This window comes from Paramisgurnus dabryanus, chromosome 13, assembly GCF_030506205.2.
Source record: "Paramisgurnus dabryanus chromosome 13, PD_genome_1.1, whole genome shotgun sequence".
Classification (NCBI taxonomy): domain Eukaryota; kingdom Metazoa; phylum Chordata; class Actinopteri; order Cypriniformes; family Cobitidae; genus Paramisgurnus; species Paramisgurnus dabryanus.
In genome coordinates this window covers 11,653,133-11,677,628 of record NC_133349.1, presented here as the reverse complement: position 1 = coordinate 11,677,628, position 24,496 = coordinate 11,653,133, and the positions used below count along the sequence as shown (strand labels likewise).

At 36.6% G+C, this 24,496-nt stretch overlaps 1 protein-coding gene across 7 annotated transcripts; it reads left to right on the top strand.

Moving 5' to 3' along the window:
- The first annotated feature begins 676 nt into the window (after positions 1–676).
- On the top strand, positions 677–23,820 carry thrap3a (thyroid hormone receptor associated protein 3a). 7 transcript variants are annotated; one of them, XM_065298461.2, is made up of 12 exons: positions 681–1,011; positions 8,128–8,289; positions 12,485–13,315; positions 13,822–13,889; positions 13,971–14,517; positions 14,710–14,879; positions 17,157–17,268; positions 17,367–17,451; positions 18,172–18,359; positions 20,624–20,792; positions 21,599–21,739; positions 22,062–23,820. In XM_065298461.2, the coding sequence occupies exons 2-12, from the start codon at positions 8,156–8,158 to the stop codon at positions 22,281–22,283; spliced, it is 2,667 nt and encodes an 888-aa protein (XP_065154533.1). In that variant the 5' UTR covers positions 681–1,011; positions 8,128–8,155; the 3' UTR covers positions 22,284–23,820. The 7 variants fall into 7 exon arrangements, with proteins under 7 accessions (XP_065154536.1, XP_065154535.1, XP_065154532.1 ...); XM_065298463.2 differs by having other exon boundaries at positions 679–1,011; positions 13,822–14,517; positions 21,994–22,130; XM_065298460.2 differs by having other exon boundaries at positions 680–1,011; positions 13,822–14,517; positions 21,602–21,739.
- Positions 23,821–24,496: the final 676 nt, after the last annotated feature.

Below are 24,496 nucleotides of genomic sequence, written 5' to 3'. Positions count from 1 at the left end.
TGCATAACATGTACTAGCACATACTTACACAACAAAAGAAATTTTAAAAAACAAAAAAGAAAATAGGGGCTCTTTAATGTCTTACTCCAGCCTCAAGATAAATCTATTACACAAAGAATAAGAAAAAAGTAATGGCCTTAAAAACATGGCAATGATATTGATAGTCATTACACTACACATTGGGAAGGTATTAAATGGATCTGCTTTAATATTACTACAGTAACATGTAACGTTTATGTTGAACTAAAAAAATATGGAGAAATATTGAAGATCTTGACTTAAATATGTTGTGTCGGAATTACATGAACTGTTGTTTATAAACTCTCTTGACTGAAGGAAAACATGCGCATGTTTCTTTAACTCATCTGAGGGCTGGGCTAATAGTTAACGCGCATTTGATTGACAGAGGGAATCCGGGGAGCGAAAATTGACCTGCAAGCTGCAAAGAATCCAAACACGCTGCATGTCAGTCAGTCTTGTGCTCGACTTTATGCGGCTGTGCGCAGACATATCTCTGGTATGACATCAAAGCACAGCGATAGCGATTCCAAAGCAGTGGTCTCGCGGTACTTCGATGTCATGCTCCGATCAGTTTGCGCAGTGCCTGCATACAGTGAACACACCTACTGTCACACCCTCAGCCGGTGACTTTGAGCACATGAAGCTCCTTTACATCATTTCACTCGAATAGCGCAACTTACTCACATACTGTATGACGGTACAGTTTTTTTCAACCCTATAAAACGACAGATTGGCAATTTTAGATTTAAATACTTAACTTATTAACAGTGGCGTTTGTTTATTGTGTTTTTAAGCGTTTAACAGCGGATAACGTTACCTCAGATGAAACCAAATGGATTTTGCCTTCAAAATGATTTAAGTTACACTTACTTGATATTAGCAGAAAGTAAGTGAGTTTGTTTCAAAACTGAGGGACATCAGTACAGTTCTCAAGAAAACGGTCCTGTACATTTGACAGAACGTGAATTCCTGGACTAAATCAAAACACAGGTAAGGTTTTTTTTCTCGATTGAATATCAAAAGCACACACATTTACCTGACTTTTGACTTATAATTAAATTAAATTATAGTTGCATTATTCTCGTCTGAAGTGCTTACATATGCGCAACATTAAACGCAACTTACTACAAGTGAAACATGGACACGCAAAACCGAGTAACATTATATCGTGAGAGACTAACGATGTATCTTAATATATCACGATAACAGAGACCTCGAGCAAGAAAACGTGCACTTAAGGACCAAACAAATATTTCATTGTAAACTTACTTTCAAAACCAGTATAAGCACAGTCATTTACCATGGTAGATTTGTTAAGGGATAAAACGGTCTGATACAGTAGAGCATTACTATACCATATGTTATGACATACTATCCAAAAGCACATTATATATATATATATATATATATATATATATATATATATGCACTACATACTGTAAACATACTGTAACTGCACAACATAACTGTTACAGCTTTGGTAATTCATCATTTCAATCATTCAGCCATTTTCCTTTATTGTTCAGTGAGTTTTGTAAATAGGAATTCCTTATTAGGTACAAAACCGGAATTTGTTTTAAAACAAATTTAATATAACTGATGAGCAACACATGCTTAAATTACAACTGCCCTGTAATGTATTTGTAGGTCTGTTTGTGGCCATATTGATATCAGCCCAATAGTTAGGATGCAGGATGCTTAAAGGGATAGCTCACCCAAAAATTTGAATTCTGTCATCATTTACTTACCCTCATTTACTTACCCTACCTTTACTTACCCTGTGCATCATTTACCTTACCCTTTACTGTTGTTTAAAACCTGTATCAATTTCTTTATTTTGTTGAACACAAAATAAGATATTTTGATCATAGATGGAAAGCACACAGTTGATGGTAAGCATTGACTTCCATAGTATTTGTTTTCCCCACAATGGGTACTGTGTGCTCAACATCTATGATCAAAATATCTTATTTTGTGTACAAAAGAATAAATAAACTCATACAGGTTTTTAGCAACATAAGGGTGAGTATATAATGACTGAACTTTCATTTTTGGGTGAACTATCCATTTTATGTAGGGTACCATGATCTAACAAAGACCATGTAAGTTACTGCACAAAAAAAAACATAAATCTGGAGGTCTAAAAACCGCCATGTTATGACCAAGAGTAAACTCTCCCTTGACCATTTAATCTCCTTGAGAGAGTATTTTCGTCTTGCAAGCAAATATCACATTTGTTTGGATTTAGCCTGTAACCTGGACAGCCAAAACCTAGCATGTAATACCATTTTGTTTTGCATTACTTTTGTTCTCTTGCCTTTCACATTTGCATTTATGCATTTGGCAGATGTTTCTTTTCAAGGGAACTTAAGATTGCATTACAGTCAGTTTTATCCGTATATTATCTGTGGGGATGACCCCATAACATTTGCACTGATACCTGTAACACAATGCTCTACCAATTGAGCTACAGGAACACTCCTTGTCAGTTAGGACACTCCTTGCCTTGTCAGTACCTTACAAGGTTTTGTTAGGAAAAGTCTGTTATGGTACATTACCTTGGAATCAGTGATGTGGAGCACACTTTCTAAACAAAGCTCCAAGTTATCACGAAACATTGTTTTTATAGGCTATAACATCTTGTTGTCATATGCAAGACTAAAATAGAAAAAAAACTTTTAATGCTAGTTCCCTTTGAAATCAGCACAGGTTGGCAGATGGTGCGATTAGCTGAGATGTGTCTTCACAAAATCAGGAGTAGTGGGTTTGGTATTGGACCCCTTACTACAGACTGAAATTTTTTGAAGTTTGTTTCTTGGAATTTAGTGTTCTATGGCTAAATCTTGGCTGTGAAAACATCAAAGAACCGTCAGTTTAAAATAAAGGTTGATTTATGCAACAGTGTGTCACATTCAGCTGGTATCATTGCTCAATGGACCCAATCTTCACCAACTTTATTTATAGAGTTAAAGGGTTTAAAAGTCCATTATCAATCAACTGTTGAGCAGCAGAAGCTCCACTGTTCATTCTTCCCAAATCTTCAACCTACTGTAGTTGTCCCTTGTTTTTGGAGGAATGTAGCAGTTGCTGTCCTGTGATAAGGAGCTCTGTTGTTTGATTGGCTTATGCAGATAACAAATGGGATAAGAAATCTGGCTGCTAATGTAGCAACTGCGGCCTCAGTGATAGAGAAGTTAAGTGTCGGTAGGGTGTTGAAGAAGTACGGTATCAGGTTGCGCTATTGTTTATATTACTTTCCACTTTAATGGAACAGGTGAGGTTTGAGCCTCAGCTGTCACTTTTGGTTGGCATCTATATGTGTGTGTATATGTGTGTGATTTGTAATGACAGTAAAAGGGTATGACCACCGGAGATGTTTGACATAGACATTTTTAGATAGCAAATCCTGTTGATTAGTCCATAGAGCATATTCTTCTCCCTGACTAATAGACACATAGACATAGTAGTTGATCCCCAAGGGAAAATTCAGGATAGAGTATATGAGGATTTAAGGACAGCTGTTTATTCTTAATCTCATGATACTATAGTTTGAAATAGACTCTCATTCTTACTCCATGAAAAGATGCGATCATTATTATACCTTATACCAAGGGGCTGTTGAATGCTTTATTCTGATTGGTTGAGAAATGTTCCATGGGTGTTGATTAGGGATGTCAATTTATGCAATTTCCCATATTCGATGATTGTTTAAATTAACGATCAATCAGTCAATTGAATAACCGTTAACTGTAATAGTGCAATAAGCCTTTACAGCAGTGGCATAGGCAATGACATAAAAGTGTGTGTAAAAACGCCAGCTTCCTAACGCGAATTTAAAGATTTTATTTTGTCTAAATAACATGCTGGTGGGATTGTAAAATGAGTCAATGTAGTTATGTTTTGATAAAAATCATCAATTTAATCTCGTAATGAAATATAACAACAATATAACTCCGCCTCATATGGGCACTCTGCACAGTTGCATGAAAGTCCGTGCGTCCATGACAAAATAAAAGTTTCATTATCATCAATTGTTATTTTTTTAGTTGTTCATCTCGCTTTCCGAGTCGTTGATACACTGTTTGTTGTAATTATATCCAAGAAGCACACGAAGGGCACTTTTCCTGTTGTCACCTCAGATTAGACCTGCGGCGTACTTTCAGCAAAGATGCTTATATTATGAAGATTTCAACCTTCCATAGAAAACCCGCAACACTGTTTAGCTTGTAGCGCCTCAGTCAGTCAATAATGATGATCAATGATATATGCTGTGGGTGTTCAGATTGTAACAGCAGTGTAATCTGTTCATTAAAACGGCTTCTGGTGTCCTTCCCTGTGTATAGCAGCGTTTCTATGCTAATCTTGCAGACTTCCCTGAAGAGGGTCTTTGCTTTCAGTATACTAACCGTATTTGCATTTTCTGTATCGGACCCTATCAGATCCACTGCGGATGCCATTTTGTTGCGTTAGCAGCCAGCCTCGTTTGCATGATGTTAAAAAACCCAGGTGTTTGTTTGGCATCGAGCATCATTGTGATCATGGCTTGTTTAACTTCTGTGCACATTTTTTCACCGGCTGTATGTGCTTTGCGCAGGCGTCGCACACAGGTGCTTGCTTTATCATAAAGCTTTATCGATGGATTCTTTTCGACAATTAATCGAAAATCGATGCTTATCGCTTCGCTATAAGACGTTTCACGTTGCGCTGCATAACCACCTTGGGTGTGCATTATTTTTTTATAATTCAATGGCCCATCAATTATTCCTTATACCAAGGGGCTGGTTGAATGCTTTATTCTGATTGGTTCCATGGGTGTGCATTATTTTTCGATAAACGCACACCTGACCTGTCAAATGTCTTAAAATAAGCACCAGAGCAATGTCTTAGCAATGTCTGTTATAAACGTGGTATAAGCGGAATAATTGACTCCGGTCCTTTAAAGGGATAGTTCGGCCAAAAATGATATTAAACCCATGATTTATTCACCCCCAAGCTGTCCGAGTTGTATATGTCCATTGTTTTTCAGACAAACACATTTTCGGATATTTTAGAAAATGTTTTAGATCTTTCAGTTGATTAAATGTGAAGTTACGGGGTCCACGACCTTCAAGTCCAAAAAAAATGCGTCCATCCTTCAGTTTTAAATATGGATATTTCTACTACAACACCACGTGGATTACCCTCAGAAGACCTTTGTTTATCATACTGGAGCCGTTTGGATTTATTTTGTGAAGGATGGACGCACTTTTTTTGGACTTGAAGGTCGTGGACCTCGTAACTTCACATTTAATCAACTGAAAGATCTAAAACATTTTCTAAAATATCCGAAAATGTGTTTGTCTGAAAAACGATGGACATATGCAACTCGGACAGCTTGGGGGTGAGTAAATCATGGGTTTAATATCATTTTTGGCCGAACTATCCCTTTAAATTATTTGAAAATAATGCACACCCGAGGTGTTACTCCGCTTCACGTCGTGCAGCATTACCTGGGGTGTGCATTATTTTCAAATAATTCAGCAGCCTGTCATCAATTATTCCTTAGACGTAAATATGTCATGGATTAATTTGTTAACTATACAAAAAATAAGAAAAATCCAATTCCCCTTAAACAGAGCTTAGATAATCTGATGAATCATCCAGTATTTCTCACATCGCAATGAATATACGTTGCAGAAAAACAAAACATTGCAATGTTAGTTTCCTCCAATATAGGGGCAGGCATAGTGTGACATGTTTTTAACGTCTGGTTTTCCTGTTATTTCTATCTTGGGGCATCTGAAACTAAGTTTACTAATCTCTAAAGACAGGTGTTTAGAAGCGAGAAACTGCCGCTGCGGTCAATTAATTTACATTTAGTCATTTAGGAGATGTTTTATCCAAATTGTCTTCATGACAATGGAAATTCGTTTAATGGATTTTAATATACTTTAAAATTCCAGGAGTTTCTCCATATTAGAGTAAAGTGGACATTTGAACTCAGAAAGTAAAGCCAAATGTCTGGATGTCTGGAGGCTGCAGGAAATTATGAACTGTTGGCCAAAACCAACAAGCAGTTGATAAGAATTAAATGAAACCTCATTTAAAGAACTTTAAGATCCATTTAGTATTTACTTAAATAGCAAGATGGATCTATTCAGGCTATCACACAAAGAAGCATTGCTGTAATTTCCCATATGCACAAAGAGCTTCTCTTTTACCCAAATAACTGTGGAGGTCCACTGTAAACAGCAGGATTATGATCAGACTAACACTAGCAAATCATGAGGCTTGTATTGTGATCAGTAAATCTAGGACATACTGTAACACTAAAGTTTACTGTGTGTTTGAATTTTATTTGAGTTCCTTTTTGTTTATACAGATGTTTCAGGTAAGTGACAGCTGATTGTTTGCTCATGTGGAGGAGATCTAGCAGCCTTTTAGTCAAGCTGACAAAGAACAAACTGTTATTATTACACTCATTCACAAGGGCAAAGATAGCAATAAAATTTGTAATGTGCTTTTTAAATTAGTATTACTGCATGATAAACTTAATATATCAAAACCACCAGCATGTTCTTTCTTTTATAATACATTTTATCGTTTTATTACTGAATACTGTATTCATGGTAAGGGTTGTGACAGTTGTCGAGGTCCAGCCTTCAGGGTTTAATATGGATATCTACAAGCTTCACAGACAGCTCAAAAACTCTCTCTTTATCTCTGCTGAAAGTCTATTTTAAACCACAATGTTTGATCATCAGTGTTCCCTCGAGTAAACCCAAGTGTCCAGTTAACCACGACATTTGTGGGGGGTAGAGATGACGGACAATAGGCAGAATGGCCTTTCAACAGCTCTTTAAATACATTTGGGATAATATTAAAGAGCCATTAAAGAACTCGGCCCACCTCACTAATGTGGCTTCACTTTACATCTGTCCTGCCAAACCTGTTGTGATTTCTCATGTGTCTACGTCAAAGACTCCACACTTTACATTTCTCTTTTGGGTCAACATTATTCGCTGGTAATTAAAGTGTCTGCGTGTCATTTTGGTTGTAATTGATTGTCCTACAATTTGTTTAAGAAACGAGTTTGAAAATGATCCTTCACATTTGGTCTCACTAAATATAAACTGTAGCTAAGAATTAGTTGACGTAGATCCAAATCTACTTGAAAAGTTTATCTTTTGTTGATTAAATAATTCTTATTTATTTATACCGTAATCAAATAACATTTAGGCTTTAGCATGACAGGCAAGCTTATTTTATTTATGAGATATGGACCTTTTTGTTTATCTTGCTGCTTTTTATTGGGGAGAAATCTCTCATTGATCCTTAGTAAAAGACTAAAATGCATGTTTGAGCTGCCTTATTTAAAAATATTTTGAACTGACGTATTTTAACATGCATCTCAAATTGTTTTTCGTAACGTAAGATACAGAAGGTTTGTTTGTAAAAACTACTTGAATGGCCAATATAACTAAAGCCTAGTCCTGGATTAATCTAAACCCTGTCCAGGAAACCGCCCTGTAATGTTTTAGGACAGATCATATACTCCCTTTTATCAGAAAAGAATTTGTCCATCACTGACATCTTGTCACGAGCAGGAGATGGAAGAACCCAATTGCAGACGGTGTCGGGGTAAACAGAAATCACTTTATTAAATACACTGGAAAATAAAGCCCACGTGGGGGCAAAATGACACTGAACAAGACACTTTAACGAATGGACAGACTACACTAGACAAAAGACTTCAGACTAACTGGACTGGACTAATTTAAACACTAGACTAGGTTGACACAACTTGAGCTGACACAAATAGTACAAAATGAACAAGCACACGACCAAGGATACTAAGGGATTAAATAGCAAAAACTAAACAAGATAACAAGGAAGGAACAGGTGTTGGGAACTAATGATTAAAAATTTAACAGGGAGAACAAGGGGGCGGGGTCAGGAGACAAGACACCGAAAGCACATGACGCGAAACACAAGATCATGAGCCTTCACATAAGACATGGGACTTTCGGAACCCAGCCATAATGACAAGACATAATATTAAACAGGATACAATGGCCGGATCCTGACAGATATATGTGTCTATAATGATAATTTTTTTTATTTCAGATACATATGAGAGTGGCTAAAGGTAAAGATGTCTAAGACACCAAAATCTGAGTCCAGGTCTCGCTCCCGATCGGCCTCCAGATCCAGATCCAATTCGGATTCTCGTTCCCGCTCCAGATCAAAAAGCAGTTCTCGATCCAGATCTAGAAAGCGCAGATATGGGTAAGTGTCTGTTGTGCTAATTACATCTAGGAAAGTTTTGCTTCCTGTAATAAAGCGTTGTAATAGAAATCAGTTTTAGTCTATCACATCAAGTCTCTACACTTGCAAAGTAATAACGCAAAACTGAATTGACAAGTTCACAGCAGTCATGTGCAGATGTTATACTAAAAGAGTTAATAGTTTCAATTTTCAGTTGCTTTCAGGTTTAAATTTAGGTCGTTTCATTTTTTTTTACTTTCGGGAATGTATTTGTTTATTTGTTTGTAAAGTCATACAAAAACATGTTTAAACAGAATTTTTAGGGTAAAACTTAGTTATAGAATTAGTAATAGATAATCCAAAACCCCAAATTTTTTTATTTCTGTAATGTATTCACCTTCATATCTTTTTAAACTTGTATTTCTTTATTGTAGAACACAATCAGAAACCATTTTTAGAATACACTGTTTGCTTTCTTCATGCAAATACATTCAATGGAGACTGGGGCTTTCACAATTCATATGGGACGTAAAAAGCACCCTATCATAAAAGTGGTCTGTACTTGTGCATTATATTGCAAGTATTTAAGATAATCACTAAATGACATTAAATAAACAAACAAACTTATTTATTAATTATGTTTACATACAAAGATGTTGTGTATGACTTTAAACACTGAGGGCTGGTTTTTTGGACAGGGCTTATTCTAGTCCCAGACTAGTATGCATGTTTGAGATTTAAAAACATCTTGCACTAACATATCTTTTTATGTCAAATTGTACATTAGTATTGTTTCTGTGTAAGGTATGTTTGCAAAAACTACTTTAATGTCCTAATATAACCAAGGTTTAGTCCTGGATTAATCTAAACCCTGTCTGGGAAACCGCCATTATTAATCTAAAGCACAAGCAATATAGATCACTTCTGTGCCTCCTTTAAAAGACAGCTGTAATCTGTTATGTGAGTATTTACAATTTGTCATTCATACTGATTCAAGGTTCTGTGGGTAGAAAAACTGCTAACTCTGTAAACACACAAAGTAACTTCATCGTAAACACACATGACTCAAGATCGGTTTCCCGTGACTCATTTTATTTAAAACTATATTCCAGTGCCACATACCCGCAGATGCCAGACCAACGTTATGCAAGACATACGTCCACACATGAAGGACAACAACCTGTGTTTTAATTCCTGTACAGTTTCTTATGTTGTAAAGGGGCTCTGTTAAAACACATGGCCACAGCAATAAGCTCAGTCAGCATTTTTCCCCTGTCCAGTTGTTGTACAGTGTTCTTTGTCATCGCCTAAAATCTGATATTTGGGAAGGGCTGTGGCTTTGGAAAGCTCGCTACATTTTCTTATTTCCTGCATGTGCTAAAACTGTACTTCACATTCTCCAAGAGAGCTAGTTTTATACTCACGCCATACAAGCGCTTCTTGGGTAGCCAAATGTAAACCGGTCACGCCTGAAGACTGCTGGACTGTCTGAGACTTGCTTCTTTTGTTTTTCACAGAGGTTGCATGGTTTTGGCATATATACGGAGATCCTGTTTCCTATGTGAATGATTTCAAGCAGAGGGGGAGAGAAATACAATGTTGATTTTTATGCAAATGCATTGCATGGGGAGCATTGTGTTATTTGTCTAATTTGCAAGGGAAATCGTAAGAAATTGATCTGTTGTGGCTGACCACGGTTTCACAGCTGTTGAAAGGTTTGACGTGAATGAAACATAGAAAAAGTGTTTGAGCGTTTATGAGGTGTTCTGTACAGACACATTCAGTAATTTCCAAACAATAAATTTCCCTTGAGTTACTGTATGAGAATACAGAGTACTTATTTATGTTCTCATGAATGAATTGCTAACTTAAGGAGCTTTGAAAAGATATTAGTTGACCTTTATGTGTTGTAACTGGCAGGCTGAGATACCTCCTCTTTGCTTCGTAAAAAGAGAGTAGAAATCTTTCCCATATGAACCATGTGACTGACTCTTTCCATTCACGCTTGGGCTCGGTAGAAGAGATGCAAAGTCCCTCTGCTTACTGTGAGAGTATCATGTTGCTCTGTACGCTAACTTCTCATTCTGTATTCCAATGAAAAAACGCATCAGGTGAGTAGAAACAATGCTGAAAGTACAGATAATGTATACTATTATTACCGTCATTTAGTTAGTAGTTGATTGATTGCGCAAACTGGGTATTGGGTCCTTAAGTTGTGTATTTATTTGTGCCACTGATTTACAATCCAAAAAAAATTTTTTACTTAATTTTTTGTACTAGCATGCAGGTTTTAATACAATGCTAGATGTACTTTGATACCGACAGTGTTTTTGTTAGCTCATACATTAGCTGGTGCTTGCATTGTTGTATTGTGCATTGAAATGTTTACATTTCTTTTTAAGATTAAGATTCTAAAAGTTTTTTAGTATTCAAAACAAATTGTTAGTTCACGGTATGAACTACTTGCGGTGTAAAAGCTGTTTAGTTGCTTATCAGTTTTTGCAATGTTAAGACATGTTGGTGCAGAAGTCCCTCTTACAAGGGACTGGAGGTTTTTGGTTTATAAATACAACACTAGAGCCACCATGTGGTTAATGTTGATACTGCACCTGAAGCTGTCTATTTGTTGGTTGTATTAGTACTTTAGTAAATTATTTACCAAATTGAATACACTGAATTTGATTGTTTTTTTATTTATTGTATATAGGGCATAGCAATGTTTTCCTGTGGCTCAACTGGTAAAACCTTGCATTAGTAGCTCAAATGGTCATGGGTTTGATTCCCAGGGAACACATAAGATAATAAAAGTGTACCTTATGCACTAGGGCTGCATGATATATCAGAAGCATCTGAATAACGCAAAGGTGCATATCAATCAATACCCATATTGCAATAATTTGCAGTAACTGAATGATTTTATACCTTAAAAAGTTAGGAATAGTCCAGGGCTTCAGACTTTTGCCACTAAAATTTGAGAGTGTGCCACTGAATTTTACATCCAGTCGCACATGTACAACCAGTAAATGTGACTTTTTTTGTGATGAGACACTGAATTTGAAACAGCACATTGTACTTTCTGCATCTAGCATTAAAGTATTTATTAGTAATATAGTGGAAATTAGTAAATGTGAATATTTGGTTAGCATGTTGATTTACGGCGTGTGCCCCTAAATTTTCTGGTTGCGCCCCTAAAATTTTCAGTTGTGGGCTACTGTGCTCCTAGTGAAAAAAGTTAGTCTGGAGCCCTGTAGTCAGAGTTTTAGGTCGATGAAGATAGCAGAGAGACTGGTGAGAAAAATGTTGTTATATATAATTTTCAGTTTTTAAATATATTTTATTTATGTTTAGATTGATTTTACAAACATAAAGCATTATCGTTTGCATTAAGCATGGCACACATTTTCTGTCAATATTGTGTCGCCTTATTAATTATTTATATATTAATATATATATTTAATTGCAATATATGTCATACATTTAATTGTTATTGTTAAAGAAACAGTTCATTCAAAAATCTGAATGGTGTTATTATTTACTTACCCTAAAGTCATTTAACAAATATGATTTGCGAGAAAAAACTGTAAATAATGTTTGACTTTGCTCTCTCCGTTTTAAGAAAGTTACCTGGATTTGAAAATTTCCTTTAAGGAAAGATACCTTTAAGCAGTGGCAGCTCGTGGCTGCTCTTCTGAGGGGCACAAATTCAAAATATGTGTTCTGAGTGTCATGTGTGTTGCTTGTGTTTTCAAAATATGTGTTTGTTGCATCATGTGAACCACGTGTTACGTGTTTTGTCAAAATAAGTACCTGATGCACACGCGTCAAAACCGTTTATGATAAAAGAGACGCTCACATTCACAAAATACATGCAAGACACTCCATTAACAGTAAACTGTGATTCCGCATGAGATTAACCAAGTATCTGGTGTCTCTTTTATCATAAACCCTTTAGACCCGTCTGCAGCAGGCACTTATTTCGACACAGGATCTCTCAATGCGCAGAAGACATATTTTGAAATTACGAACCACACACATGAGGGGCTACATACATGTTGTGACGAACTTCACATCGTGCACCCTCGAAAAAAGAAGTCACCGGCCGCCACTGCCTTTCAGTAAACTTCTTTTAAAAGACCAGTGTTCCCTTATGGTTATGTATCATGAATATTATGTTTCATTTATTGACTCACTTTATCTTTTTCTCATTGTCTTCAAGGTCCAGGTCTCGCTCTCGGTCAAGATCTCATTCCCCGCCGTCCCACAATCGGGAACGCAATCACACACGGGAGTATCAAAACCACCGTGAGTTTCGAGGCAACTACAGGGGCTTCCGGAGGCCGTATTACTTCCGGGGCAGAGGTCAGGGGTTTTTCCGTGGCCGTTTCCAGCGTGGAGGAAGGGGTGGATATAATAACTACAGACCCAAAAACTGGCAAAACTTCCATCAGAACTCTCAGCAGCAGCACCAACAGCAACACTACCCAAACAGCTTCAAAAGGGGGCGCTCTCGTTCGCAGTCACCAAAGAAGCAATCTAAAAGCCCTCAGTCCCGAAGTCATTCCCGTCGGTCTGACAGGTCATCTTCTGGGAGGTCACCACAGTCGCATGCTTCTTCCTGCTCCAACTCTGGGTCTGCCAAGCGCGATAAAGAATCAAAGGAGGATGTCCCTGTGGCTAAAGCATCTCCAGACCGAGGAGAGGTTGAGGGGACTTTGGCAGAGCAGGTGGAAGGCTCTTGTGCGGCCGCGGGGAACGGCATTGGAGACGGGGCCCTGGAGAACGGTCAGATTTTGACGAACCATGAGAAAAGTCAAGTTCGCTCCACTGTTACTCTTTGTAATAGTGACTCTGTGATGAGTGAGACTGTGTATAAGAGTTCAAATGCTTCAAGTAATGGTGCCACCACATGGCAGAATGCTGCAACTGCATCTCCAACTAAGAGCCCCAAAAAGAAAAGCCCTGCACAGGCTTTCAATGGTTTGGGGCTTTTTACAAATGTTGACCAACAGACTGATGATACAATTGCTATTTCTGCAGCCTTTATGAAGTAAGTTATTATTTCTCTATGCATATTGTATTTCAGTATGGTGTCATTATTTTATTCCCCATTTGATAAAGTGTTTGCCTTTTACCTTTATTTTAGTCAGTGTAAGATGACTTACACAATACATTGTCTGTGTGTGCCAGACAAAAGATGATAAGAAAACAGTTGGTTTGCTTTCACCCCCCTTCAAATCCATCAACCGAGCTGTTGGAAGTAAAAATCCTGCACATGAAGTGCTCGACATTTCTGACCTAAATGCCTTGTTTACAAATGTCAGCTCAGAGTCTGTAATTTAGATGTGCTTTAAAAGGGTGTATTGATGCACTTTACGGATGAATTGATTCCCATCTGCACAGTGCACACACAGTTGTTTACTTGTTTCAGGGTGGCAGCTACAGTATTCATTTTTCCACGGTAAAATGAACTGGTTTCATTATATGCCTAGGTTTCTTGGTCACTGAGCTTATACTTGTTAATCACTGTAAATTTCTCTCTCTGTCATTAAACAGATTTCTGGAAGAGCAAAAGGTTAAAAAACAGGCCCCTTCATGGGACAGCAACACGAATACAGACAAAAGTACTGGGTTATTACATAGTAGTAAAGAAAATGGAAGTGGCTTTGAAAAGGGGTCTGATGTTGAGTTATCTCGCACCTTAGATCACAACAACCCAGAAGAGAAGGAGAAATACAAATATGTGAAGAGCTGTGATGGTGACATTCCATCCGTTAGTGGCACTCAAAGAGGTCTTCAATTTCTGTGTGAGGATGGCGAGGAAGACGATGAAGAAATGGAGATCTCTGATAAGATTAGGGATGTGGAAACGAATCCTTCCAAAAGCAAATTCACACCATCAGCTCGTGAAATGTTTGAGGAGCGTGTCAGGAAGCTGCAGGACATGGTTTGGGATGATGAGCTGGAAGCTCTTCTTCTCAGCCATAAACAAGAGAGAGTGGCAAATATCTTAGCTGCTTTATCTAAGAGAGAGCAGCTGAGTGGCATGCTTAAGGACCCTTCTCCTGAAAGGCTTTCAAAAGTGAAACGAAAGGAGAAAACCACACTGGAGAACTCATCGAAATCTTCACTGCTGTCAAGGAGGAGCTCGGAGAATCACGAGCAGGAGATGTTTGTGGTGATGAATGAGGAGTCCCCACCAAGAGGGTCAGCAAAAAGAGACTTCAGTGTGAGGATGGATGACCTAGCAAGGTAAATTATTCTCTCAAAGACCTCAATAACAACTGTTTGAGATCCCACAAGTTTCCCCAAGAAACATGCGTGTTGACAAAAAGCATATACTGTAGATTTTGTGAAAATGCAAGTCATTTTGTATTAAATCATATGCCAAATGCTTATTATCATATCCTTATTAATTATATGCACAATTGCTTTGCTTTGTAGGTCCTCTGCTTTAATTAATGAAAGAAGGAGTTTTCTAGATCTTGTGCATCTTGATAAAAAGGATTGGGATCTTCACGCTGTCCTTCAGCACCTTCAGGCTCAGCAGTCACTCAGAAGCCCCTCTGAGCTCTTCGCCCAACATATAGTTTCAATCGTCCATCACATTAAAGGTGACTAAAGTCTTTACACTTTTCCTGTAACGTTGTCAGACAATTGTTGGTTGTACTGGCTTTATGATTATTTTACAAACTATCTGTACAATTTAGACATTTGTTACCCTGGACAACAAAACCAGGCATAAAAGTTTTTTTTTAAATTGTTAAATACAGAAGCTAAATAAATATAAATAAATAAGCATTGATGTATAGCTTGTTAGGATAGGAAAATATTTGGCCGAGATACAACTTTTTGAAAATCTATTAAAATATTGAAAAAAAAACGCCTTTAAACTGGTCCAAACAATTCCTTAGCAATTGGGCTGTCACGATTCTAAAATTTGGCTGACGGCCTAATAAATGTGCCGATTATGACAATTAATTGCCTGTTTTAGGGCTTTGACATTTAATACTCATAGATTCTTTTGTTTGTTCATGAAATAATTTTCACACATGGTTGTGATTATTTTTATTAAATCTTTTGCAATTATTTACTTGGCAGTAAATATTAATACACATACAGTAACACATATTTAAAAGTAATTATTTAATTAATATATTTTTCAAAAAATAAATTAACACTACTTAACTAAAAATAAAAATGCAATCAAAATAAACTGACTATACCACAATAGGCCTTAAATAGTAGCCAATCCTACTAAGGTCACATTAGTACTGGATCACATGCCTGTAGTGCCTGCAAAAAAAAATATTCCTAACAAATCCTTAAGAATAGCATCTTTCACTTCCCTAAATTTGGAATTGCTGTTTTGGAAATGTATGTTTTACCTGGCAATTCATACTGCTCATCAAAGTTTTTCAGAATTTCTTTGAATGCTGTTTTTCCACTGTATTAAATGGTTTTGCAATGTATCGTGTTTCACTGGCAGTCAAGGAACGCCGTTAGATACTCTCGTTTATACAGGCTCTCCAGCTCCCCCTTGTGTTTTTAGAGAGATATGCAATCATTGCGGTGATCTGAAATCATTGCGATGAGGTCAGACAATCACGCTGAGACAATTATTCAATCATTGTGACAGCCCTACTTAGCAACTGCATCCACTCACAAAAATAAAGTTTTGATATATTAACAGTAGGAAATTAACTAAATATCTTCATGGAACTCTTAATATCCTAATAATTTTAAAAGAAAAATCGATAAATGTGACCCATACAATGTATTGTTACCTGTTGCTACAAATATACCTGTGTGACTTAAGACATTAAACGTAAGACTTAAGTTTGTAACATTGAAATAAAATCTATAAAAAATATATAGTAATCCACATATAGGGCCATATGTAGTAATCTCCATTTTTTGTAAAGGAAAAAGCTTTATGTACACTCTACAAAATGCTGGGTTGTGTTTACCCATGATTGGGTTGTTTCAACTTATGGTTGATTGACAATAACCCAGCCGTGGGTTAAAAACAACCCAGCACTTTTTACAGTGTAGGTGTTTCTGTAGCTAAATTGGTAAAGCATTGCATTAGCAAAATAAAGGGCAAGGTTTCGATTCCCAGGAGACACATACTGTTAAATGTATAGCTTAAAAAAACACTCCACTTTTTTTGAAAATATGCTCATTTTCTAGCTCCCCTACTGATAAACTTTTGATTATTACCATTTTTGAATCCAATTAGCCGATCTCCGGGTCTGGCGGTACCATTTTTAGCATAGCTTAGCACAATCCATAGAATCTGATTAGTCCATTAGCATCGCGCCTAAAAAATTACCAAAAAAATTCAATATTTTTCCTATTTAAAACTTGACTCTTCTGTAGGTACAGTGTGTCCTAAGACTGACGGAAAATTTAAAGTTGCGATTTTCTAGGCAGATATGGCTAGGAACTATAAACTCATTCTGGCGTAATAATAAAGGACTTTGCTGTCGTAGCATGGCTGCAGGAGGCGCAATGATATTGCACAGCAGCCGAAAATAGTCTTCTTAGTAACTTTCAATGGCAGGGGACTATTTTCGGGCAGTGCGTAATATCAATAATATTTAGCGTAATTTTAGGCGCAATGCTAATTTACTAATCAGATTCTATGGATTGTGCTAACCTATGATAAAAGTGGTTGCGCCAGAGCCGGAGATTAGCTGAATGGATACCAAAACGGTAAGAATCAAATGTTCAACTCTAGGGGAGCTGGAAAATGAGCATATTTTCAAAAAAAAGTGCAGTGTCCCTATAAATGCCTTATTAGTCAAAAGCATCTGTCAATGTTCCAAATATGAATGATCCTCCAACCAAAAGTTGACTGCATGAAATTATTTTCTGTTCTCTCACAGCTCAATATTTTCCCTCTTTGGGATTGACGCTAAATGATCGATTTGCCGTGTACCAGAGAAGAGCTGCTGAGAAAGAACTCATGAAGCTTAGAAAGAGTCCGGAGATACACAGGTACACCTGAGGATACCGTCTCACGCACATCCCATTGACTTATTTATTTTAAAAAGTGGATCCATAAAGCATGTATTTCTATTCAACTCTATTCACAGGAGAATTGATGTTTCTCCAAGTGCTTTTAAGAGGCACTCGCTTCTGTTTGATGACATGAAAACCTCCATGGAAAACAGCTTCAAGGTGACCGAAAATTTTGAAATATGACGTATTTCGGAAAAAAAAGAATGCTACGATCCGGCCAGAGCGTTCTTAGGCTTGTTTCTGCTGAGAGAGGCATTAAGTCCAAGAATGAGATGCAAAAAGTGGTGCATTGAGGTTGTTGTGTTGTAAATGCCCTCACAACATTTGATGGTAGCCTTTTACTATGGGTACAAGCCTTCCTAAGGCTGTTGAATCCAGAAATCAGAGGTCAGAAATGGAAGTGACCAGTTGTACCCAAGTCAAATCCATTCAAAGGACTCTAAACAGTTGTCATAGTAAGTATTCCTCTACAAAGCCTGCAAAGAACAAGTGAAGGAACTTTAGGCCAAATTAAAACCACATACTTTCATGAGCACCAATGAAAGTATTTCTGCTATGGTCCTAAACTGTTTCATACTGCACTGCTTTGTTTTCTGTACTACGTTTGATTTTGTGGAGCAAGTGAATGGAGATCTAAACCCTTGGTACGTTTTAATGTCTGATGTCTACTGTACATTACTGTACATCACAGAATCACTGATCTAAGAATTGTTGTATATAATGATATTAGAAAAAGGCTCATTCTCTCATCCGTTTGTATGTCAACTGTCGCTGAATTTTTTCCTTTTGGTCCCGTCCCATACAATGCTGCATGAAGCTATCAGAACACGCCAGCTAACCTTCATCTGGCCACAACGTTTTTCTCTCTCCCCATCACAGGTTAATGGAAAGCAATCAAAAGGTGATACAGTGGACCTTCGCTTGGATATTGAGCGCAGAAAGAAATACTTTGTTGGAGAGAGAGATCACAAGGAGGAAGATTATGGAGGAAGAGCATTGAGAGAATCTCAAGACACAAGCAAGGAAACATCCACTCAGAAAGCGTCAAAGAACCACAAAAAATCAAAGTAAGCTGCCTGGGGAAAGAATAGTTGAATAAATGTGGAATTACTGTTAACAAGTCAGAAACTCGTATTAATGTAATATTAATGCTGCATCAGTTGCAGTCCTGAAGGTCCACCTGGGACAAATGAAATTCAGCAGTTTTACCTAAAACACCTCAACCTGGAACTTAAAAAAAATTTGGTTGAGTCCAAAAAGATGAAATCATAAGTGTGAAGGGTGAGTTGACACTGACAGCTGTTTTGGCAACAAGAAGACGTTTTCACTGAAAGTTGGTGATGTGAGGTGACAGCAGCCTGCGGTGATGTCACTGTTGAGCAAAGATGAATTTAATGCAATGATCAGTCACATGATGCAGTGACTGACTACCAGTGGAAGTACAGTAGAGATAGTGGAGCTCACATGACAACTCCATCTACTGCTGAAAAAGTAGGAGTGTGAATGCGTCTATAGTCCTTTTGGTCAGCTGTATATTGTTGAGTCTTGATTTCAAGGTTTTACTATGTGCAGGTAAAAATTAATTTCTATGTAAGCCACTGAACTTGTATTTTAAACCCAAGTAGCTAATACCAGTCAAACCAGTCATAAGGGCTTGAGATTTATACATACAGCGGGGAAATAAGTATTTGATACAAAATTGACACCAGATGTAGCCATCAAGCCAAATATTGAATTCAAAGAAATCAGAACATTTAAGTATACAAGTTGAGTCATAATAAATAAAGTGAAATGACACAGGGAATAAGAACAGGTGGTGAACACACTTTATTTAATACTTTGTAGAAAAGCCTTTGTTGGTGATTACAGCTTCTAGACCAGTCGTCTGCATTGCTCAGGAGTGATTCTGGCCCATTCTTCCACACAAATGGTCTTTAAATCTTGAAGGTTCCTTGGGCCTCTTCTATGAACTTTGATCTTCAGTTCTCTCCATGTTTTTTTTTATTTGATTTAGGTCAGGTGATTGACTGGGCCATTCAAGGAACTTGCTTTTCTTTCTTTGAAACCACTTCCTTGTTTCCGTGGCCTTGTGTTAGAGATCATTGTCTTGCCGAAATGTCCACACTCTTTTCATTTTCAGCTTTCTGGTAGATGGCAGCAGATTTTTATTCAGAATGTCCCGGTACATTTCTCCATTCATCCTGCCTTCAATAATATGAAGTCTGCCAGTACTCCTTGCTGAAAAGCAGCCCCAAACCATGATGCTTCCACCCCCAAACTTAACTGTTGGTATGGTGTTCTTGGGGTGGTGAGCAGTGCCATTTAGGACTAAAGCAGCTGATATCAATTAGTACTGATAGGGGGCAGGGGTTCTCTCTCCATACTGACAGTATGACAGTATCTCTCCTGGCTTTCTATGCCATTTTGCATCATGTTCTCTTTCATGTTTTTAATACTTATTCCCTGTGTCATTTCACTTTATTTATTATGACTCAACTTGTATACTTAAATGTTCTGATTTCTTCGTATGAATTCAATATTTGGCTTGATGGCTACATTTGGTGGAAATTTTGTATCAATAGCCCACTTAGAAATCCCCTTACTGATAAAAATGCTGATGTGTCAAATACTTATTTTCCCCTCTGTATGGCTGAATAAATAAGCTTTCCATTGATGTATGGTTTATTAGGATAGGACAATATTTGGCAGAGATACAATCATTTAAAAAACTGAAATCTGAGGGTGCAGAAAATCTAAATATTGAGAAAATTGCCTTTACAGTTGTCCAAATTAAGCTGTTAGCAGTACATATTACTAATGATAAAAAAATTGGGTAACAATTTACAGTAAGGTTTATTAGTTAACTACATTAGTTAACATGAACTAATAATGAACTGCACTTATACAGCATTTATTAATCTTTGTTAATGTTAATTTCAACAATTATTAACACTTATTAAAATCTTGTTAACGTTTGTTAATGCACTGTGAACTAACTTGAACAAACAACAGCTTTATTTCTATTAACTAATATTAACAAAGATTAATAAAGACTGTAACAAATGTATTTCTCATGGTTTGTTCATGTTAGTTAATACATTAACTAATGTTATCTAATGAACCTTATTGTAAAGTGTTACCAAAAATTGTTAATATGTTGACATTTTCCAATGATTTTTTGCATTAAAAATTGATCATTTTGACCTATACAATGTTTTGTTGGCTATTGCTACAAATATACCCATGCGACTTATGACTGGTTTTGTGGTTCAGGGTCAAATATGTAAATTAATCAACTCTTATGTGAATTACATGTAATTTCTTTCATAAGGAAAAAGAAGAAGAAACGAGAGCGTTCGCGGTCATCCTCCTCATCTTCATCCTCCTCTTTTGAGCAAGAGGAAGAGGCTGAGATGAAAGCAGATAGGTTCACCAGAGCCCGATCGGACCATAAAGAATATGGAGACCCACTTCAGAGAGGTCCTCTACGAGGGGGCTTTGTAAGTTTACTCTGTTCTCGAAGAAAAATGTTTGTTTTCATTGCTTTCACTTCAAAAAATGACTTTCTTACCTAGTATTTTTGACTTGTTTTCAGTAGAAATGTCAACAATTCTAAAATCGAGATGCATTTTCTTGATGAGCAAAATTACCTAAGTAAATAAATCTAGTTTTTATAATTTAAGTGAAACAAGCTAAAAAAAAATCTGCCAATGTGATAAGAAAAAAAATCTTGAAATAAGTTCGTTTTTTCTTAAACACATAATTTAAGAACATTTTTCTCACCCCATTGGCAGATATTTTTGCTTATTTCAAGTACAAATTCACTTAAGTTTTATATTTTTCATCGAAAAATTAGACTTATTTTCTTAGGTCATTTTGCTTATCAAGAAAATACATATTGATTTAAAGGGATAGTTCACATTAAAATGAAAATTCTGGTATCATTTACTCATCTTCATGTTGTTCTAAACCTGTATGAATTTCTTTTTTCTGAACAACACAAAAGAAAATATTTTGAAAAATGATGGTAAACACACAACAGATAGTGATCATTGACTTCCATAGTAGGAATAAAAAAATATGATGGAATTTAATGGGTACCGTTAACTGTGTGCTTACCATCATTTATCAAAATATTTTCTTCAGGATTTATCACAATATTTTTTCCTACTATGGAAGTCATGACAGAATTTTTATTTTAAGGTGAACTATCCCTATATTTGTACTGAAAACAAGACAAAAATACTAAGTAAGAAAGTAAATTTTTTGCAGTGTTGGATCTTATGCTTTATATTTTATTCCCTAGCAGCTTAGTATACGCGGTAGAAGTTGGAACAGAGGAAATTTCCATGGAAACGGTAACGGCAATGATGCACAGACGGACAAGTCGGTGAAGAATGAGGACTGGGATCAAGAATATGCTCCCAAAAGCAAGAAATATTTTCTAGTATGTTATAATCCTTTCAAGCACTCATCTTATCTATCATGCTAGTGTTTGGATTACACAGCTTTAAAATGAGTTTTTAAATCCATTTTCAAAAAAAAAAAAAACTTCAATGGGGATTTAGTAATAACTGAAGAATAAATTGAAAAGTGTTTATTTGCACATGCTGTCTGGGTTGTTTTAGCAGCCCATATGCAGCAAAATTTCTCTCACTGCACTGCACCCCCTTTCTAAATATTTTTTTTTATAAAATTAAGTCTACAGAATGACAAACAGCATTTATATTGCCGTTTCAACCTCCTCTTCTGGGATACTGTCTTCACAGCACAGTGAAAGAGACGGTGAAGGTGAGAGGAAGCTGACGGAGATACGAGGGCGTGGTCGAGGTAACATTATGCGGGGAAAGGGCCGTTTCATCCTCCGGAGGGCCACGGGTACCAACGCCACAAATAATACGAGCCCCAAATGGGCTCACGATAAATTCCAGGCCACTGATGATGAGGGTGAACAACAGGGAGAGGATGTAAAACAGGACCACAAAAAATGAGACACTCCTGGGGAAATACAAAATGAGATTCCTCATCATGCTTTAGAAGATGCAAAGGACTTGGCAACCATCATACTGTCATCTATTTACTTTTCAATTAGCTTCTGGCTTCTTTCACTGTGCTAATCATCTGGTTTTCATTTCTTTGTGTGAGATATTTGTAGGGAATGATTTGTGCTCATTTTTTTTTGGCAATACATGTTACAGTTAGATGTAGATATTATGTCCTTTTTATATATGTGCACATAGATTCACACACTCTAACACAAACAAACACATTATGCATTTGGCAGAAGCTTTTATCCAAAGCACCTTATGGTCTGTTCAGGGTACACATTTAGCAGTATGTGTGTTCCCTGGGATCGAACCCACAACCATTTGCAAACAATTACACGTAACACAAAGTTTAATTGAGTGCTATAGCACCTCCATTGTGGAAAGCAAGCCAATCCGATTGACTCTTTATCTCGTAAAACAATTGCAACATTCAAACTCTTTCTATAATATATGCAGAACATAGAATTCATATGTAGGGTTTCAAAGCAAGATGTCTTAGATGTGCTATAGTGCCTAGTGTCTAGAAAGTGTAGAATTATTACTGATTTTGTTCTTTGTCATTGTCTTGAAAAGGGATATAGTTGCTGTTTGAATTAAAAACTAAAACTGTTTTAATGGATGTACATATTTATATTTGTGGATGGAACTGAAACTCTTTGAGACCCTGTGAATCTCTGATGCCAATAGAATAGACACATGCCTTATAAGAGTGACCTAGGACTTGTCTCAATATGGGACCAAACTACAGCAGGTAGACATTTCTGTCTCAGTGGCTGACATACTGTAGTGTGTGTGTGTGTGTGTGTGTGTGTGTGTGTGTGTGTGTGTGGAGGGGGGGGCTTAAGCGTAGTCCCAAACTAAAATGCATGCTCGTAACAGAAAACAGCTTACACTGACGTATCTTAAAATATATCAGTGCCATTGTTTTGTTTCACCAGTAACATTTTTATTGAAAACTACTTAAATATCTTAATTTAACTAAGGCCTAGTCCTGGTTTAATCTAGTCCCTGTCTGGAAAACCGCCCCAAAAGATGGTCAGATGGTCTACAGAATTTGTTATGTTAAATTGATGACAGACTGTTTGCAAATAGTGAATGTTTGAACGCGGTTTGACTTTTCTTAGACAATATGTGTGTGCACTCTATTATGGTGTTAAATTTGTCTTTTCTTCAAAAGCTGTTTCTTGCAAAACACCTTTACATAAAATAATCGATTCGGCACTTACCTTTATTTTTTATTTTTAAGGGTAATTTTATGTTGTTTATGTTTTTAGTTGATTTTAAAGATTTGAAGAACTGAAAATATTATTGTGAAAACGGGCAAAAAAATAAATAAATAACAGAATCGGTCATCCTTTGATTTTTTTATTTGTCTGGGTTCTGATTTGCACTGTCCAATGTATGTTTTGACTTACATTTATATACCTACTTAAAACTGTCAGACAGAATAAAAAATAAAACAATTTTGCAAATGAGTGAATTATGTTGTGTCAAGAGTGACTGACTTTAAACATTTTAATTATGTTTAGGAGTGAATCATTTTCTTTACTAAAAAGTCATTAAAAACCTTAAAGGGACATCCCACTTTTTCTAAAATTAGGCTCAGCTCCCCTAGAGTTAAACATTTGATTTTTACAGTTTTGGAATCCATTCAGCTGATCTCCGGGTCTGGTGGTACCACTTTTAGCATAGCTTAGCATAATCCATTGAATCTGATTAGACCATTAGCATCACACTGAAAAAGTTTCCATATTTTTCCTGTTTAAAACTTGACTCTTCTGTAGTCTTGTACCGCCAGACCCTGAGGTATGTAACAGTAAAAATCAAATGTTTAACTCTAGGGGAGCTGGAAAATGAGCCTATTTTCAAAAAAGTGGAGTGTCCCTTTAACCCTTGTATTACACTGTAAAAAATCAAAATCCTTGCATTTAAGCTTTCATGTTTAATCAACTTGAATTTCCAATTCAGTTCAACTTTTGTCTGATTCACGTTTTTAAATTTCCTTTGGTGTGTAAGTGTGTATTAGTACTTGTTAACAATAATATGCAAAAGGTACAAACCTCAAAGTAAACGATGACGTGAGTTATCGTCTCCAACGTAAATCTCTGTTCTTGGACAACAACAAACACGGACTGTACGCAACAGTTTACTTCCTG

Coding starts and splice junctions, on each gene's coding strand:
- thrap3a (XM_065298458.2), top strand. CDS start 8,156: ATGTCTAAGACACCAAAATCTGAGTCCAGGTCTCGCTCCCGATCGGCC. Junction 8,290..12,484: donor TCTAGAAAGCGCAGATATGG/GTAAGTGTCTGT, acceptor ATTGTCTTCAAG/GTCCAGGTCTCGCTCTCGGT. Junction 14,518..14,709: donor AGGATGGATGACCTAGCAAG/GTAAATTATTCT, acceptor TTTGCTTTGTAG/GTCCTCTGCTTTAATTAATG.